Source organism: Monodelphis domestica, chromosome 3 (assembly GCF_027887165.1).
Source record: "Monodelphis domestica isolate mMonDom1 chromosome 3, mMonDom1.pri, whole genome shotgun sequence".
Lineage (NCBI taxonomy): Eukaryota > Metazoa > Chordata > Mammalia > Didelphimorphia > Didelphidae > Monodelphis > Monodelphis domestica.
Window position 1 is genome coordinate 425,107,694 of NC_077229.1, and position 18,189 is coordinate 425,125,882.

The 18,189-nt window shown below is 33.7% G+C and overlaps 1 protein-coding gene across 8 annotated transcripts in view; it reads left to right on the forward strand.

Annotated features, from left to right (window-relative positions):
* The window catches only part of SMAD4 (SMAD family member 4), a 72,598-nt gene that overhangs the window by 15,317 nt on the left and 39,092 nt on the right, over positions 1 to 18,189 (forward strand). For all 8 annotated transcript variants that reach the window (XM_056824435.1, XM_056824434.1, XM_056824437.1 and 5 more), the window contains exons 2-8: positions 1,964 to 2,348; positions 3,017 to 3,191; positions 3,517 to 3,546; positions 9,936 to 10,142; positions 13,381 to 13,500; positions 13,594 to 13,710; positions 14,539 to 14,589. In XM_056824435.1, coding sequence (XP_056680413.1) covers positions 2,100 to 2,348; positions 3,017 to 3,191; positions 3,517 to 3,546; positions 9,936 to 10,142; positions 13,381 to 13,500; positions 13,594 to 13,710; positions 14,539 to 14,589 — 949 coding nt within the window. In that variant the 5' untranslated portion in view covers positions 1,964 to 2,099. The remainder of the gene's footprint in view (positions 1 to 1,963; positions 2,349 to 3,016; positions 3,192 to 3,516; positions 3,547 to 9,935; positions 10,143 to 13,380; positions 13,501 to 13,593; positions 13,711 to 14,538; positions 14,590 to 18,189) is intronic.

Here is an 18,189-nt window from a genome sequence, read left to right on the forward strand (position 1 = left end):
TGCATGTGTATTTGAGATGAGTTAGGTAAGAGTAATGATAATGATTGAGGTTCAGAATTATGATAAGATGAGATCAGGCTGTTTGGCAAATGTAAAACTGAAAACATTGCACAGTGGATGCTTTATATGACATTTGAAAAGCAATTTCTTGACACCAATATTCTCTGGTATTGTATAGCTTCAAGTTAAAGAATATAACAATCTCAGAAAAACTAAAATTACAAAAAACTCAGGTCATTGGTGAGATATGTGATATAGATCAGAATGCATGTCAGCCTTCATGTTATAATGCTGGCATGAATACATTGAAACAGGTAAGTGACATTAAATCTGTGTTTGTTTAGAAAAAGAGATAGTCATATAGTGAGAATGAACAAAAACAAATGGACAATCCAAGTAAATATTGTTGCTTTTTGGATACCAAAAGAATAAGAAAGCCTATAATTATTAAATATGATAACCAACACAGGTTGAAGAGATTGTTGTGTATTAATATAATTACTAATCCTTGATCACATCAAGGATTAAAGTATAGGCCTTTTTTTATAAATGAAATTTTGAAGAATTTAGAATTTTTTTCACTTTTACCTTATGGGTTGGTGGTAGTTAATTTTATTTTTCTGGTGAAATTTCCCTTTTGATTTAAGCCAAGAAGTTATAAACTTGCACAGAATAGTTGATTATCTTTTTTTAAAAAATAAGTTTTTATTGAAATCTGTTTCTTAAATTATCATGGTTTCTCCAAGTAGCTATCTCCTATATCAAATTGTTTTTCTTAGAGAGGTAGAAAATCAGCACAGCTAATCAGTACATCAAAGAAGTCTGAAAACATGTGCAATATAAAATAACTGTAGACCTCCCTTCTCTAAGAAGGCATAGTTTGGAGATATCTTCTCATATTTCTTAATTTGAATCCTGCTGGATCTTTATAATTTTGTTACATTTAATTTTTTTTAACCCATACCCTCTATTTTAGAATCAATACTATGTATTGGTTCCAAGGCAGATGAGTGTCAAGGGATAGTCAGTGGAGTTAAATGACTTGCCCAAGGTCACACAGCTAGGATAGGTCTAAGGTCAAATTTGAACCCAGGACCTTCTGTCTCCAGAACTGGCTCTTAATCCATGGAACTACTTAACTCCCTCCCATCACATTTACTCTTAATTTTCTGGTGGATAGTTCTTTCCATTGATACTGTTGTAGTTCTATGTCTTGTTTTCTTGGCTCTTTATTTCACTGCATCATTTCATATAGATCTTTTTCTTACAACACAGTAATATTCTATTACATCCAAGTGCCTCAGTTTGTTTAATTGTTTCCCAGTTGATGGTCATCTACTTTGTTTCCAATTCTTATCTATTAAAACAAGTTCTGCTTTATATAGGTATCCTTTTTTCTTACCAATGGCTTCCCTGGAGTATAAGCCCAGAAATGGAGTCTCTAGTTCAGAGGATATTGTGTGGTTGATTATTAAGAATTTGTTTAAATCCTGCTCTTCAAATTATTATTAACCTTTTTAAAATTATTAAATTTAATCTTTGTTCATGAGTTATATTATTAAATTTTTTTTCATTATGAACTTAAGTTTACCCAAGCCTGCCTCAAAAGATAAATTGATTATGAGTAATCTTTCAAAGTTTTATAAGTACACTTAAGTAGTAGTAACAACTTGCCAATTCATTTTATTGCCTTTCTGATATTTCAGCACGTATTATTTTAAAGCAACAGAATATTAGAATTACAGTCTAATGGTCTTTGACTTGAAAATATACAGAACACTTTTATCTCAAAGCATCTAAGAAAAGAACCCAGTTTCTCTAGACTCTGAATTGGGAGTTTCTAAATGAACCTTATTGAGAGCAAGTTTGTACTTCTTTACCATTACAATGTACTTGGTTAAGAACAAAACAAAAAAACTCTCCAACTTTATTGATCTCTTTTGTTCTCTCATATTTTTCCTAGGTTATCCTGAATAACACATGTCTGTAACTGTCTTGCCTGTGGGCAGCATTAGGAGTTGTTCCTTGCTGCCTGAACACTATCAGAATTGCTGTAGGAATTTTCGACTCATTTGATTCAAAAGAAAAAACGGTAACAAATGGACAATATGTCTATTACTAACACACCCACAAGTAATGATGCCTGTCTGAGCATTGTTCATAGTTTGATGTGCCATAGACAAGGTGGAGAAAGTGAAACATTTGCAAAAAGAGCAATTGAAAGTTTGGTAAAGAAGCTGAAGGAGAAGAAGGATGAATTGGATTCTTTAATAACAGCTATAACTACAAATGGCGCCCATCCCAGCAAATGTGTCACAATACAAAGGACATTAGATGGCAGGCTTCAGGTTAGTCAAATGCAACAACCTAACCTATTCTTGCCTTTTAGGATGATTGATTATCTATTTCCATTATTACTTCATTCCCTTAATTTAAGTCCTTTTTAAAGATACATTTGTTAATAGAGTAAATTGTTTGACTCTCCCACTTCAAATATTGCTCTACTGAAAGATTAAAAGTTATAAGAATACATGCAAAGAAGATACTTTAATACTATGAATTAAATTGAATTTTGCCTTTTTAAAAAAACTTGGGTTTTTTTTACTCTATATCTTAATATCCTAAGAATATTAGTAAAAATATAACATGCATCTAGCACTTTTATTAAAAATCAAACCAGAAAGCCTTTCTCTCCTCCTCTTTAACTTACAGATCAAGTAATTTAATATTGATTTTATTTCATGGTCTTAGATGCTTTTCTAAATAGTTTATTTAATGAGATAATAATAAAATTAGATGCTCTTATTTGATAAACTCTAGTTACCAATCAGTGAGTAATTTACCAATCAGATTTTATAGGTAGACTCTCATAGCCATTCTCTTAAACCTAAAATTTGTCTAGAAGCATTATAGAAGCTATTATCTTGTTTAACTTATATTTCAGTACTTTTAGATGGTTTTAGAATTAGCATTTATAATACAAATTTTTCAACTGTCTTATTTTAAAACTTCCTAGGTGGCTGGTCGGAAAGGTTTCCCTCATGTGATATATGCTCGTCTCTGGAGGTGGCCTGATCTTCACAAAAATGAACTTAAACATGTGAAATACTGTCAATATGCTTTCGACCTAAAATGTGATAGTGTCTGTGTGAATCCATATCATTATGAACGAGTTGTATCACCTGGCATTGGTAGGTAGACTGACTTTACTAATGAAATTACATGTCAAAAGATTTAAGAGGATACTTTTAATGAAGTTAATGATTATAGGATTAAAGCAGTCTCAAAATTGTGAATCAAAAAAATAATAATTTAAAATTTAGTTACTTCAAATGAATCCATGTTATTCTAATTTTTTGAAAATTTTTTTCAAAATAAGATTGTATCATGTATATGTTTAGATTTGAGTGCATGTTTAGTATTAAATTTTGATACTGTAATACATGACTATGGGTTCTCACATTTACTGTCTGGTTCCATGCTGATAACATCTTTTCTCCTTTTTTTCAAATTAAGATCTCTCAGGATTGACACTGCAAAGTTCTGGTAGGTAATCTGTTTTTAATAATTGCCTGTACTCTTCCCCACCCTCTAGTTTGCCATTAGTTCGGGTAATATTAACAAGAACCTACTCTGTAAATTTATTTTGGATGTCAGTTGTGAAAAAAAAAAGGGTTGAGCCATTTAAGGCTATTTGTCATCAGAGTTTAAATTGTCCTTAATCGTTTACCAGTGTTGAAAACTGATAACAAAGATGCTCTAAAGCATTATGGCAGAAGAATGTGCACATAGGTGTGATTAGGTAAAGGGAAGGGAGATTTTAGGACTGAAGTTTAATAAATTTAAAGGAATGTCAAAATACTTTTGTAATTTGGAAGAATTCTCAAATAAGATTTTAAGGGGGAATAACCAATTTTCCAGGAAAAAACAATTAGAATATTATATCCTTAGAAATCACTTAGAAGAGTATAATGATGTCTTAAACTTGCTTTCCAAAATAACAGGTAATATTTTCATTGCAATATTTGATTTAAGGTTTAAATAAAAATAAAATATTTTCCTAAGTTTTTATCCCTTTTTAGAAAAAACGGGTTAATAAGGAAAGTTACTCACAAAATTATTTGGGTTGTTACTATTTTAATGGCTATGGTATTCTTTCAGTCCCCTCCCCCCCAAAAAAAAGTAAAAATAGTTATCATATAGTCAGGAGTGTGTTATAGTCATGTGGAACAGGCACCAGAAAGATAATTATTAAATTTTCAATATCAGCATTTACATTTGTGAAATACACAAATTCTATAAACCAGTGTTTGATATATTGTTTTGTTGAGTGTCTACACTTAAGAAAGAGTTAATAATGCAAATTAAACTTTAAAATATATTTTGGGTCCATTTTTCTTTTTTTAGAGACAGAGTTATTAAGCCTTTATCAGCATAGCATACCTCTATAAGTAGGTAGGAAAAACACAGACAGGTCATTTTTTCCTAGGATTATAGAATGAGTTACTGAGTCATCATTATGATTGGTAAGTTAGTTTTAAGAGTCCAGGTTTGGTTGCTCTTGAGCCTATAGCTAATGATAGTGTGACTATATGAACCAGTTAAATTTGGACAAGTAAACTTCTCTATGAGGCTTATACTTCTCCCTCTAAAAGCACTCATATGGCTTAATAGAATTCACAACACATTGTGATTGTTTTGATTCATTCATGTAACAAATGTGTTTTGGTTATTCTAGGAATTCTAGGGAAGATTGGGCAAGTATGGGTAATTCAGAACCATATGGTGTCCTGAGAGGCTCAGTGTTATCTCTTGTGAAGCAGGAGAGGGCTGCAGTTGGAATCACAAGTGGGCACACAAAGAGGGCAGCTACATAGATAGAGAGCCAGGCCAATAGCAAATCTGGCTTCAGATAGATACTTCCTAGCTGTGCAACCTTGGGCAAATCACTTAACCCCAGTTGTGTAGCTTGTACTATTCTTCCTTGGAACCTATACCTAGTATCAATTCTAAGACAGAAGGTAAGGTTCGAACAAAGAAGTGGTTTAAAACTTACCTGTCCCAAATTGGGGCATTGTTACATTGCCAGTGGAGTTTTGAACTGATCCAACCATTTTAGAGTAATATCACTACTGGGTCTTTATCCCAAAGAGATTTTTAAAAATGGGAAAGGACCTGTTTGTACAAAGCTGCTCTTTTTGTGGTGGCAAAGAATTGGAAACTAAAGCGATGTCCCTAATTTGGGGAATGGCTGAACAAATTGTGTATGATGGTGTTGGAATACTGTTGTGCTATAATGAATGATGAACAGATAATTTCAGAGAGATCTGGAAAGACTTTTGTGAACTGATGCAGAGTGAAATAAACAGAACCTAGAGGATATTATACACAGTAACTGCAATATTGTGGAATGATCAAATGTGACAGACTTTGCTACTAATAGCAATACAATGAACCAGTACAATTCTCAGGGACTTATGAAAAAGAATACTCTCCACCTCTAGAGAAAGAACTGTTGGAATAGAAATGCAGATGAAAACATGTAATTTATTACTTGTTTATTTGAGTTATGTTTTGGGTTTTAGTTTTATGGGATTGTTTACTTATAGGAATGAATAATATGGAGATCAAAAAATTAAAGAAAAAAAATTTTAATTTACCTGCCCCTTATTAGTTAAGTATTACTTTCCTTCTCTGAGTCTCCACTTCCTTATTATCAAATGATATAATAATAATAATGTATACTGACTTATCTCATAGGTTTTTTGTGGGAGGGGAAAAGGAACTTTAAAATCCATAATGTGGGGTGCAGCTAGGTGGCTCAGTGAATTGAGAGCCAGACCTTGAGTTGGAGAGTCCTAGGTTCAAATCTGGTCACTTCCTAGCTGTGTGACCCTGGACAATTCCTTAACCCCTGTTGCCTAGACCTTTTATTTCTCTTTGGCCTTAGGACCAATATACAGCATTGAATCTGAGACAGAAGATAAGAGTTTTAAAGCTTAATGTTTTGTAAAAGTGATTGTCATTTAGGAGGAGGATCTGTACCAAGGTTGGCAAACCTTTTCTCAGATTGAGTGCCCAGAGGGCCAATTCAAGCTGTTAAATGAGCCCCCATTACCAGAGAGAGCTGAGGGAGAAAGTGCTCGTTTTGGGGGTCTGGACAGAGGAGTGGGGCATGCAAAAAATGTCCTTAGGTGCTGGGAAGGCGGGAAACAGAGCAACTTCCTGCATGCCAACTCTGCACTCCATGGCTTCACCAAGACAGATCTATAATTTTGATTTTTCTGGTATAGAGAACTCCTGATGTGGAAACTCTCTATTTTTGCAGGTGGGCATCTCATCTATAATTTATAGTCTGAGTTGCCTGGGTGCGTTAAATTTAACTTGACCATGGTAACATAGCTAGTGTTTGTGGAAGGCAAAACTTGAAGCTAACTCTTCCTAATTCCAAGGCTTAATTATCTGCCTCTCTAAGCATTTTATCTTTACATTTTTTAAAAAACAAAACAAAACTTTTCTAACCTTTTTATTCTCTAGGAGCTAGCCGTCTACCTTGTCACCCTCTTACAGATGTGATATAGGTCTTCAATATTTTTGAAGTTGCATGTCTTAGATTTTTCAGATCTATATCCTCACCCCTAGGGTTTGTGTGTGATGAAAGTACTTGGAAGGCCATAGGCATCACCAATTTATGTTTTTTATTGGTGAAGCTAGAAGCTTTTGGGATCTCACCCAGGGTTATTTGTGATATGTTGTACTCTGCTTCCCTCTAGTGTTAGTCCTACTAAATGCTGCCTTCTGTGTCTTTTCTCACAGAACACATAAATCTTTTTTTGAACATTTAATTTTTCCCAATTACATGTAAAAATGATTTTAAACTTAAAACATTTTTTTGAGTTCCTAGTTTTTCCCCTTCCTCCTACCCTCCCTTCCTCATTCCCTCCTATTCTTGCCACCTCTTTGAGACAGTAAACAATTTGATACAGATTTTTCATGGGCAACCATGTAAAACATTTTACAATATTAGTCATTTTGTGGGTGAGATCTCAAATTAAAAAATAAAAGAAAGAAAATGAAATGCAGTGTGTTTTGGTCTGTAATCAGACTCCATTAGTTCTTTCTCTGGAGGCAGATGGCATTTTTCATCTTGAATCTCTGGGATTGTCTTGAATCATTATATTGCTGAGAATATCTAGGTCAGTGATAGTGAATCTTTTAGAGACAATGTTGGGGCCCACCCCCACCCCAGCTCCCAGACCAAGTGCCAGTGCCCACCCTCCCCCTAAAACCTTGTGCTGTCCCCCACCCCCCCTCCACTGAGTGCTGGATGTGCCCTGCCCCCCATCCTTACCTACACAGGGAAGGGAGGAAGCACTCCTAAATATACCTATTGGACTGCTGGGTGGAGGGGCGGGTGAAATGAGAAATGTCCTCAGCAAGTGTAGAGAGGAGGAAGGGAGTGGCCTGACCACTCCGCTTTCCTCCAGTTCTGTTTCCTGTGAGCCGGCCACCTTATCCCTTGAAGTGCTCCCATTGGCTGCTTGGCAGAGGGATAGGTGATATGAAAAAATGTCATCAGGCACAGTGGGGAGGGGGAGAGGAGCAACTGTGCCTGAGTCCTTCTGCCTTTCTAGTAACAAATCTGGGGTTTGAGGGAGAGGGCAGCTGCGTTCCCACAGAGAGCACTCGGTTTGCCATCACTGATTCACAGTTGTTCATCAAACAATATTGTTGTTACATTGTTTTTATGGTTCTGCTTATTTCACTTTGTGTCAGATCATATAAGTCTTTCCAGGTTTTTCCAAAATGATCCTGTTTGTCATATCCTGTGGCACAATAGTATTCCATTATAATCATGTATCATAACTTATTCGGCCATTCCCCAATTGATGGACATCCTCATAATTTCCAGTTCTTTGTTATCACAAAAAAGAGCTACAATAAACATTTTTTACCAATTGATCTTTTTTCCTTTTATTTTTCCTTTTATTTCTTTGAGATACAGACCTCGTGGTGGTATATTGCTTGATCAAAGGGTATGCATGATTTTAGAACCTTTTGAGAATAGTTCCACATTTCTCTCCAAAAGGATTGGAGATCACAATTCCACAATCAGTGCTGTCCCAATTTTTCCATATTCCCAACAACATTTATAATTTTTCTTTCCTATTTTGTTGGCCAAATTGATAGTTGTGAGGTAGTATATCAATCAGAGTTGTTTTGATTTGCATTTCTCTAATCAAGAGTGATTTAGAGCATTTTTTTCTTATGATTATAAATGACTAATTTCTTTATCTGAAAACTTCTTGTTCATATCCTTTGACCATTTATCCATGGAGAGAATGACTTATATTTTTCCAAATCTGACTTAATTCTCTACATGTATGAGTAACGAGACCTGTTCAGAAATACTTGGTGTAAAAAATTTTCCCCCAAACACATCCTACAGAACTGAACAAAGAAATTAAAATACTATTCCATTTAGTTTCTCTGAGATTTCATTGGATAACTTATGTTAACAGTACTAGATGGTGATGTCACTAGTGCATATACATATTAATATACTTGAGAGTTATAATTATTATACCTCCATTTTGTTAAAACTAAGAAAAGTTCATTCTATGCTTCTCTTAGAAAATTACTAGTTTGACTGTGGGTGCATCTTGTCTTCTACAGTAGTAACTCATTCAGAGACGAATCTCAGTCAGGCAGATCTCTTGTGTGTTCTCCCTGGTATTCTTTTAAACTTCTATTCTTTTCTTTCTTAGTTTTTAGTGTGGAGAAAATTCTTGATAGGAGAAGAATGACCCTAAGATGGCAAAGAAGGGCAAATTTAATTTTAAAAGAATATTCTAAAAAATCAGAATATGTATGTGCAGTGTAATCTAAAGATTCAAAAAGTAGCCTACTAGCTCTATTTTTTAAAAAAGGACATCCAGGGAGCTACCATCCATTGAATTGTTCATACCATAAGTTTATCTTATTTGTATCTAGCTTCTAGGAAGAAGTATTGGTTTGATCTTTCTCTTATATAGAGGCTATATGATTCCTTGGGGGAGCTGTTCAGAGGGTGTGCTGGTGGTAAATGTTTAGTAACTGGCTCTGCAAAGGAAGTACCACATTTAAATTTAGTCTGCATTATTAACATACATGTTATCACTTTCTTAAGTCTAGACAGACAATAAAATAACTAAGCTGTCATTTGTAGCATTTCCTGGATGATTTACATTTACATGTAAAATTTAACATTTCGCTCAGCAGTTGACCTGGCTCCAGTATACCTCTTCAATAGTGATACATGAAGTTCTTAAGTTAAAAAAAAAGTTAAAAAAAAGTTAAAAAAAAAGAGGCTATTCATCTGTAACTTTATTTGACGTCAGACCTCTCAGGTGTTAACATCCCACCTGCTTTCTCCAGTAAATAATAAAGCAAAGTGTTAAAACTATACATTTATTTTCTTGGGCACTGCTTGAAAAACTGGGCTAGAACAAGCTCAGCTAGAAGAAGAAAAAAAATTTTCCCAAACTTTGGATCATGTCTTTATAAAAATTATTTTTCGGGTGTTAATTGCAAGTTAGTTGATTAAATTATTTTTTTCTTATGTTGCTCAGGAATTCAAAAGTTTTTTTTAATGTTATTTTTCATTTTAGCACTGGATCACAGCTTATGGTACCATAACTTTGATAAAATAAGAAAATTCTGGGTATCCCATAGATCAGGCAAATAGTGTGTGGTGTTGGTGACAAATTATGATAAATAAATAAGTAAAAAATAAGTAATAAATAAGCATGTAAGTAATCTCTGAGTTTCAGGAACTTCATAGACAATTACTAATGAGGATTATGATTTTTCACCGTAGAAACTTTTGTTCTTTGCTTGTTATACTGTTTATTTACTTTTGTTAGGAATTTAAATTTGTTTAACTTTTAATGCAGCTCCATCAAGTATGTTGGTGAAGGATGAATATGTTCCTGACTTTGAGGGACAGCCATCATTGTCCACTGAAGGACATTCAATTCAGACCATACAGCATCCACCAAGTAACCGTGCATCTTCAGAGACATACCCAGCCATGTTAGCTCCGTCTGAGTCTAACACTACCAGCACCACTAACTTTCCCAACATTCCTGTGGCTTCCACAAGTGAGTGATATACAAAATGTGAAGTCAGGAAATTAAAATTATCTAAACTTAGACTACTTTTATGTAATTAGATTTTCCTTGTGAAGTCCAAGAATTAAAATTAAAGAAACACCATGGTATCTTTAATACTTGCCTACTTAACAAATTCATTAGTCTGTGGGTTGATCCTGGAAAATAAATTAAATTTTATTTCACCAAAGATATTTATAAATATTAGTAGAACTATATATGAAGTTTAAATATTGAAGTATAGCTTTGTGTTAATGACCCTATTTATATAATAATTTATATAATGATATTAAATGTTGTAGGCAAGATATTAAGAGGCATTTGTTCTTTTAAAGAACTTTTTTTTGTGGTTCAAAGCTATTAACTGTTTTGATATTTCTACTTATAGAAATATTAATATTGAACTAATCCAGTGACCTAATATACTTTATTGTTATTTAGGAAAATCATGCTTAGTTAGTAATATACCTCAACTCTCCTCAAAAAACACACTTGAAAAAATTTAGATAATTTTGACAGATTTGTGAAATGCAGGTGTCTCCTCAATAACATTGTAGGGAAATTGAATGTAAAGTAAAATTCTCTATATATAATTATATGCTTATACTGATTGCATAATATGAATGGAAAATGATAAATGGTAGTAAATTTTACAGGACTAATTTATTATTAAGGACATAGCCACAGCAATTATGTTTATTATCTTTACTCTGCACTTAACATCACTACTGATCGTGTGCAAGCAATGGTTTGATGCTTGGAAGGTAGAGAGTCAAAAGGATTTGTCTCTTAGTGCAGTCATCTGGTCAAGAGAATGATTTCCTGATTGTTCAGAGCAGCTGTTTACCTACTCAGGACAAAAAATTAAAGATTTCAGTCTTTGGGATTAATAAAATCCTAAAATGCTGTACTTGTAAATTTTTAGGTAATATTGAATTTGCTCCTTTTTAAAGCAAGTCTACCAATTCACTTATATAGTTGTATTGCTATATATTGAAGGAATAATAGTACTGAAGTTTTAAAGAATAGTATATATTATGTAATATTGCTTATTTTGCTTCAAATTGAAAACCTGATCTGTCTAATTCAGAAAACCTGCAAATTGAATTTGCCTTATTGTCAGGCATTGTGATAAGAGCTGGGGGCACAAAAAAGGCAAAAACACAGTTCTTGCTTTCTGGGAGGCTAATGAACTTTGCCTGACTTTGTGTAGTTATTTGAACATTAAAAACTCAGATATGGATCAGCTTGGTTTTAGTTGAGGGCTAAAAAAATACAGCATATGTGAGAAATAGTTACTTTTGCTGGCTTATGCTTTTAAATTTTAGTTTCTCCTTTGAAATCATATGTTTCCTAATTGAGTTGGTAACTATATTAGGAAAAAATGTCTAGAATTAGAGCAAATGAGATGAAGAAAATGTATATATCTTAAAAAGTAAATTGGTAGAACTTGTAAATAAGTGAATCAGGGAAAAAAAGAGAGACTAAAAGGCTGTATGTTTGATTCAATCTATACGTTTCATATGCTTAAAAATAATATAAATTTAAAGTACAACAAAATACAACAAAGCAAATCTATAGGCATTAGAGAATTACTAATTATTTGAACATAAACTTTTTAAGCATTTCATTTCCTTCTTAAATATCAAGTGAACTTCAGTTGATATCATTATTGTTATATTAGCTTTTTTCCATTGGGAATAGTTGAAGAATTGAATTTCGGGAGAGTACAAAATACCTTTTTTATCTAGTTGAATATAAAAATATTTTTTTTGTTCAAATTGTTAAATTGTTTCTTTACTGAAAGAAAAGGTACTGTTGAGAATTTAATCACTTGATTTTGAGGGAGTTTGGTTTGTGGCATGGGAAGGGGTAGAATATTTTTTGTTTTGACACTTTGAACAATAGGACCTTTCATGCTAGAATTCCTGTTTTGTTGGGTAGAAAACTTTGAAAGGTGAGGTAATTATAAAAGTTAAAGTGCAGATTTTTTCCTTCATGTTTTGAGTATCTTTACATCTTTTTTTTAATGCCCCCCAAAAGTTACTAGTACTATATGTTTACATTTCAAAGAGCTCTTTAAAAAATCTTTTAATAAACTAGGTAGTAAATTTCAGTGTAAAAAACAGAGACCCTTAGGTTAACAGAAATTATATTTTGCTGGGGAGGAGGTTGTTCCTGATGAGAGTATTCCTTTTCTTCTTTTTAAAGAAATCAGTTACCTCTATGTTCTTCTTGATAGCAGGGAAAGGAAATTCTTGGTAGGAATTCTTCAGCATTATAACTTCCATCATCTCAATCAAAATATTTAGGATGGGGCCCTTTAGGATAGAAAAAGGCAACTGGTACAGGGGACATGCATTTAGTTCCTTGGTCTTTTTTTCCTCTCTACCATTTCCCATTTCCCTTCAGAAATATCCCCTCACTCTTCCCTGACTCTTTCTAAATAAAACCTTGGTGTTCTAGAGCTCCTAGGGAGCTCTAAGTCTACTTGACTTAAGCAACTTAGTTGCTTCCCTATAGCTTGAATCTTCTCCCACTTATTCCTACATTCTATTCTATAACTTTAGTGCTAACTCCAAACAATGCAATTATCATTAATCTAGTATCAATAGAATAGACTATTTAATCCTCCTAATATTCTTTCATAGTTTGCCCAACCACTCTGAAACAGAAAGCAAAATCAGAATTTTAGAAGAGTTAATTTGTCAGTTTTCAAAGTGGGAAATTGGCAACTCAGTACACAGTTTCCTTGGTCCTGGGACTTTGGAGTTCTATTCAGAAGAGTCCTGAGGAAACTGGAACAGATGGCCAGGTGTGGATCAAGGAGCAAGCTGGCGAGCTTCTAGAGGGGTTATCAGAATGGATCAGGTATGGTGGATAACAGAGGGTCTGGGAGAATTTTTGTGGCATTTGGATTATAGTAATAGTTTTTATATTAAAGCATTTGAAATAAATAGACTACCATAAGTTATTTCAAATATATGATGTAAAACTGTTTTTTTTATCCTACTTTAGATGCAAGGAATTATTTTACTTATTTATTTCAGTTTTTGTTCTTATATAGCAAAAACAGCCCATTTTTATAAGTGGTAATTATTGACAGAGCTTTTTTTATCCTGAAAGAACTGATAAATTATATTGTTAAAAATAGATCTTTTATCCAATATAGAAAATCATTGATACAAATAATTTTTTCTTGTAAATATAAAAACTATTGTTTCTCCAGGTCAGCCTACCAGTATATTGACAGGCAGCCATAGTGAAGGACTTTTGCAGATAGCTTCAGGACCTCAGCCAGGACAGCAGCAGAATGGATTTACTGCCCAGCCAGCTACTTACCATCATAGTATGTACATGGTTGTTGTTATTTCTCAAAACTCTCAAATTCTTGAGAAAATAGGGAGTATTTAAATTAATTCCTTTGGATCTTAATTTTTAGACAGTACTACCACTTGGACTGGAAGTAGAACTGCAGCATATACGCCCAATATACCTCACCACCAAAATGGTCATCTTCAACATCATCCGCCTATGCCACCCCATCCTGGACATTACTGTAAGCGGTTTTGGAGATTTTATTTATTTGTTTGTTTTGATGAAGGAAGGATGTCTTAACATTTACATCTCAATCATGAGATTTTTTTAAAATGACTAAAACACTTAACATTTTTTTAAGCAGCTACCTTTTGGCATTTCTTTGAAAGCATTGGTTATTTTTAATAATTCTAAATTCATGTCCTGTGTCAGTACTTATATATTATTTACATTGTGTTAATTTCCATTCATTTTATTGTTTTGTTAATGGTCTTGGTTTTTTTCATATATATGTGTGTGTATAAAGGATATATAAATTTATATATCACCAACTAGGCTATTAGATCTTAGAGTTCAAGGGCTAATATTTCTTTGTGTTTGCCTCACCTAGTCATCAGCATAGAATGAGCACTTCAGACAAGGACTTCCAAGATAGATTCCTGGATCCTATTACAGATTAGATTGAGAGGCACGTTTCAAGCAAGCCCTATGACAAAACATCACTGAGACCTGGAGGGGAAACTAGGTTTACTCTAACTAGAATGGGAATATTTAAGAGATTTGGTATCTGATCTTTTATCAGTCAGTATTTCTATTTAGAACTGACATTATTTGGATCACTTTTTGTGATAGTTTTTAGAGATGATATGAAAGAGAACAAAGTTCAAATTGTTTGAAAAATGTTTACTCAATCTTAAAACAGACTTGGTTCTTAGAAATGTGTCATTAGCTTGAATGATGCACTAAGCATCTTTACAAGGTCTATGAGTTGTGCACAAGGAAGTATTATTCCAAAAATTTAAAATATAGAGGAATTAATGGTGTGGGGATTTTGTTATTGTTTCTCTAGGGCCAGTTCACAATGAGATTGCATTCCAGCCTCCCATTTCCAATCATCCTGGTAAGTATATTCCTAAATACATTTATTTTTATGACTTTACAAAGGCCTTATACATTATCAGATTAGCAGTGTCATAAATAAAAAATTTTACTCTTCTGCCTTCTGTTATGGGTATATATTGTTTTTTGCTTTATAGTAAAGGAACAATTTGTTAGTTGACATTGTTACTACCTTTGGTGCATTGCAGGCTATCTTCTTTTGATTCAAAAGACTAGAAAGGAATGGTTCTGCAAAGTAAATGTAATGAATAAATGTGAGTAACAGGTTAGGCATTGAAGAAGTTTGCAGTAGTAGAGTATCTTCCAGATGAGAATTGAGAGACTAACCTAGTTTAAGAAAAAAGAAAGACTTCGTAGTGGTTGCTGAAAAGAAAAGGAATCTGACATATTTAGCTTTCTTAGGATATATAAGGTTTGGTTTCTGGCCTGAACATTGAAGAAACTTCTAACTGGATTTATCTTGTTTTAAATTTTATTGACCAAATTTTATTTAAAGTTTTTTTGTACCATTGTCATTTCTCAGTATTATATCTTCCCATCCCAGAGTTTCTCCCTAATAACAAAGGATGTTAAACAAAACTAACCCATTCAGCAACTGAGTCTGACAGCATTTGTAATGTTGGACATCCATAGTTCCACACTTTTACTAATTTGAATCAGTATAGTTAAATTCTTGTCATCAAATAAGATAAAAATGTTTCCTTTTTTTTTGACCATTATTTTATTTGGTCATTTCCAAACATTATTCATTGGAAACAAAGATCATTTTCTTTTCCTCCTCCCCCCCCCCCCCCATAGCCGATGTGCGATTCCACTGGGTATTATTACATATGCCCTTGATTCGAACCCATTTCCATGTTGTTGGTATTTGCATTAGAGTGTTTATTTAGTGTCTCTCCTCTGACATGTCCCCTCCACCCCTGTAGTCAAGCAGTTGCTTTTTCTTGGTGTTTTTACTCCCACAGTTTGTCCTCTGCTTGTAGATAGTGTTTTTTCTCCTAGATCCCTGCAGATTGTTCAGGGACATTGCATTGACACTAATGGAAAAGTCCATCACCTTCGATTGTACCACAGTGTATCAGTCTCTGTGTACAATGTTTTCCTGGTTCTGCTCCTCTCGCTCTGCATCACTTCCTGGAGGTTATTCCAGTCTCCATGGAATTCCTCCACTTTATTATTCCTTTTAGCACAATAGTATTCCATCACCAACATGTACCATAATTCGTTCAGCCATTCCTCAATTGATGGGCATCCCTTCATTTTCCAATTTTTTTGCTACCACAAAGAGCACAGCTATGAATATTCTTGTACAAGTCTTTTTCCTTATTATTTCTTTGGGGTACAAACCCAGCAGTGCTATGGCTGGTTGAAAGGGCAGACAATCTTTTAGCTCCCTTTGGGCATAGTTCCAAATTGCCCTCCAGAATGGTTGGATCAATTCACAACTCCACCAGCAATGAATTAATGTCCCTACTTTGCCACATCCCCTCCAGCATTCATTACTTTCCTTTGCTGTCATGTTAGCCAATCTGCTAGGTGTGAGGTGATACCTCAGAGTTGTTTTGATTTGCATCTCTGATTATAAGAGATTTAGAACACTTTTTCACGTGCTTATTAATAGTTTTGATTTCTTTATCTGAAAACTGCCTATTCATGTCCCTTGCCCATTTATCAATTGGAGAATGGCTTGATTTTTTAAGTACAATTGATTTAGCTCTTTATAAATTTGAGTAATTAAACCTTTGTCAGAGGTTTTTATGAAGATTGTTTCCCAATTTGTTGCTTCCCTTCTGATTTTAGTTACATTGGTTTTGCTTGTCCAAAACCTTTTTAATTTGATTTAGTAAAATCTTTTATTTTACATTTTGTGACTCTTTCTAAGTCTTGCTTGGTTTTAAAATCTTTCCCTTCCCAAAGGTCTGACATGTATACTATTCTGTGTTCGCCTAATTTACTTATATAGTTCCTTCTTTATGTTCAAGTCATTGACCCATTCTGAATTCATCTTGGTGTAGGGTGTGAGGTGTTGATCCAAACCTAATCTCTCCCACACTGTCTTCCAATTTTCCCAGCAGTTTTTGTCAAATAGTGGATTCTTGTCCCAAAAGCTGGGGTCTTTGGGAAAAATGTTTCTTTTTGAAGAAATGTAGATGTAAGTAAATATTTTGAGTGTTACAAATCCTGAATAGGAATTTATTGTATAATATCCTTGACAGCCTCTGTGTAGAGATCTCTGCTTATGGTAGATTGTTAATCCCCTAAAACAGCCAATTTAATATCTTAAATTGCTCATCTAAGTTGATATAAGCTTAGATAAAGTGTCTGATTTTTATAGAGGTTTGCCTTTTCTCTTTAAGTAGCGGTGTTGTGGTGATCATACTAGATCAAATTGTCCTGTTAAGAAATTAGTGACTTTCCTCTCCATAAATGGATTTTGACTAGGTTCCCAGTTTTTGTTTGTTTTGGAACTGAAGCTATGATTTCTTTTGTTTAGGAAACTCTTTACAAATTTAGATAGACACTGACTTTAAAATGTTAAAATGTTAGGATTTACAGAATGGCCTGATGGTACTAAGAAATTAAGTGGCTTGCTACCATCTTATTTTTTATTCTAATTTTATTTTATTGTTAGCCCCATTGAAGCTTCTACAGAGAATACTAATTGTTCCTAATTAGCTATGTCATCAGTTTACTCGGGACCTCACTTTTGCCACCATTAATGTGAAAGAAGTTCTCTTAAGCGATTTTTAAAATCCTTTTTAATTCTAAAGAGTCTATTCAAATAAAAGCTATTCTTTTGGGCCAGGATTATTGTCTAAAGAGAGGTATCAGATATCTGTACATTTGTGTACATATATATATGCACATGTATATATATGATGATAGATATTTGATACATCTCTATATATCCATATATCTACTTATTTGTGTGTGTGTGTATATATATATACACACACATACTCTACAGTCATTGTAGTCTACCAATTTATTTTCTCTTCATCACCTGTTATCTTTTCTACTACATATAAACACTTCCAGATTGCACTCATCCTTAAGAATACTTTGTTATAACACTTCTTTTCCCCTAAGTTGTCATATCATTCCTCCCTTTTCAAACCAAATTTCTTGAAAAACAAAGCAAAAATCCACCTATATTAGTTGTTTCCACTTCCTTATTTCCCTCTCACTTTTCAACTGCTTCTACTCTGGAACTAATCTCACCACCCAGCTAAGCCTGCTTTTTCCTAGATTATCCTAAGACTTCTTTATTATTAAATCTGATGACCTTTTTTAGTTCTCATCCTTCTTGACCACTCTGTAGCTTTTTTTTTAAAAACATTATTTTATTTGGTCATTTCCAAACATTATTCATTGGAAACAAAGATCATCTCCCCCCCCCCCCCCCCCAGCCGACGTGTGATTCCACTGGGTATCACATGTGTTCTTGATTCAAACCCATTTCCATGTTGTTGGTATTTGCATTAGAGTGTTCATTTAGAGTCTCTCCTCTGTCATGTCCCCTCCACCCCTGAAGTCAAGCAGTTGCTTTTCATCAGTGTTTTTACTCCCACAGTTTATCCTCTGCTTGTGGATAGTATTT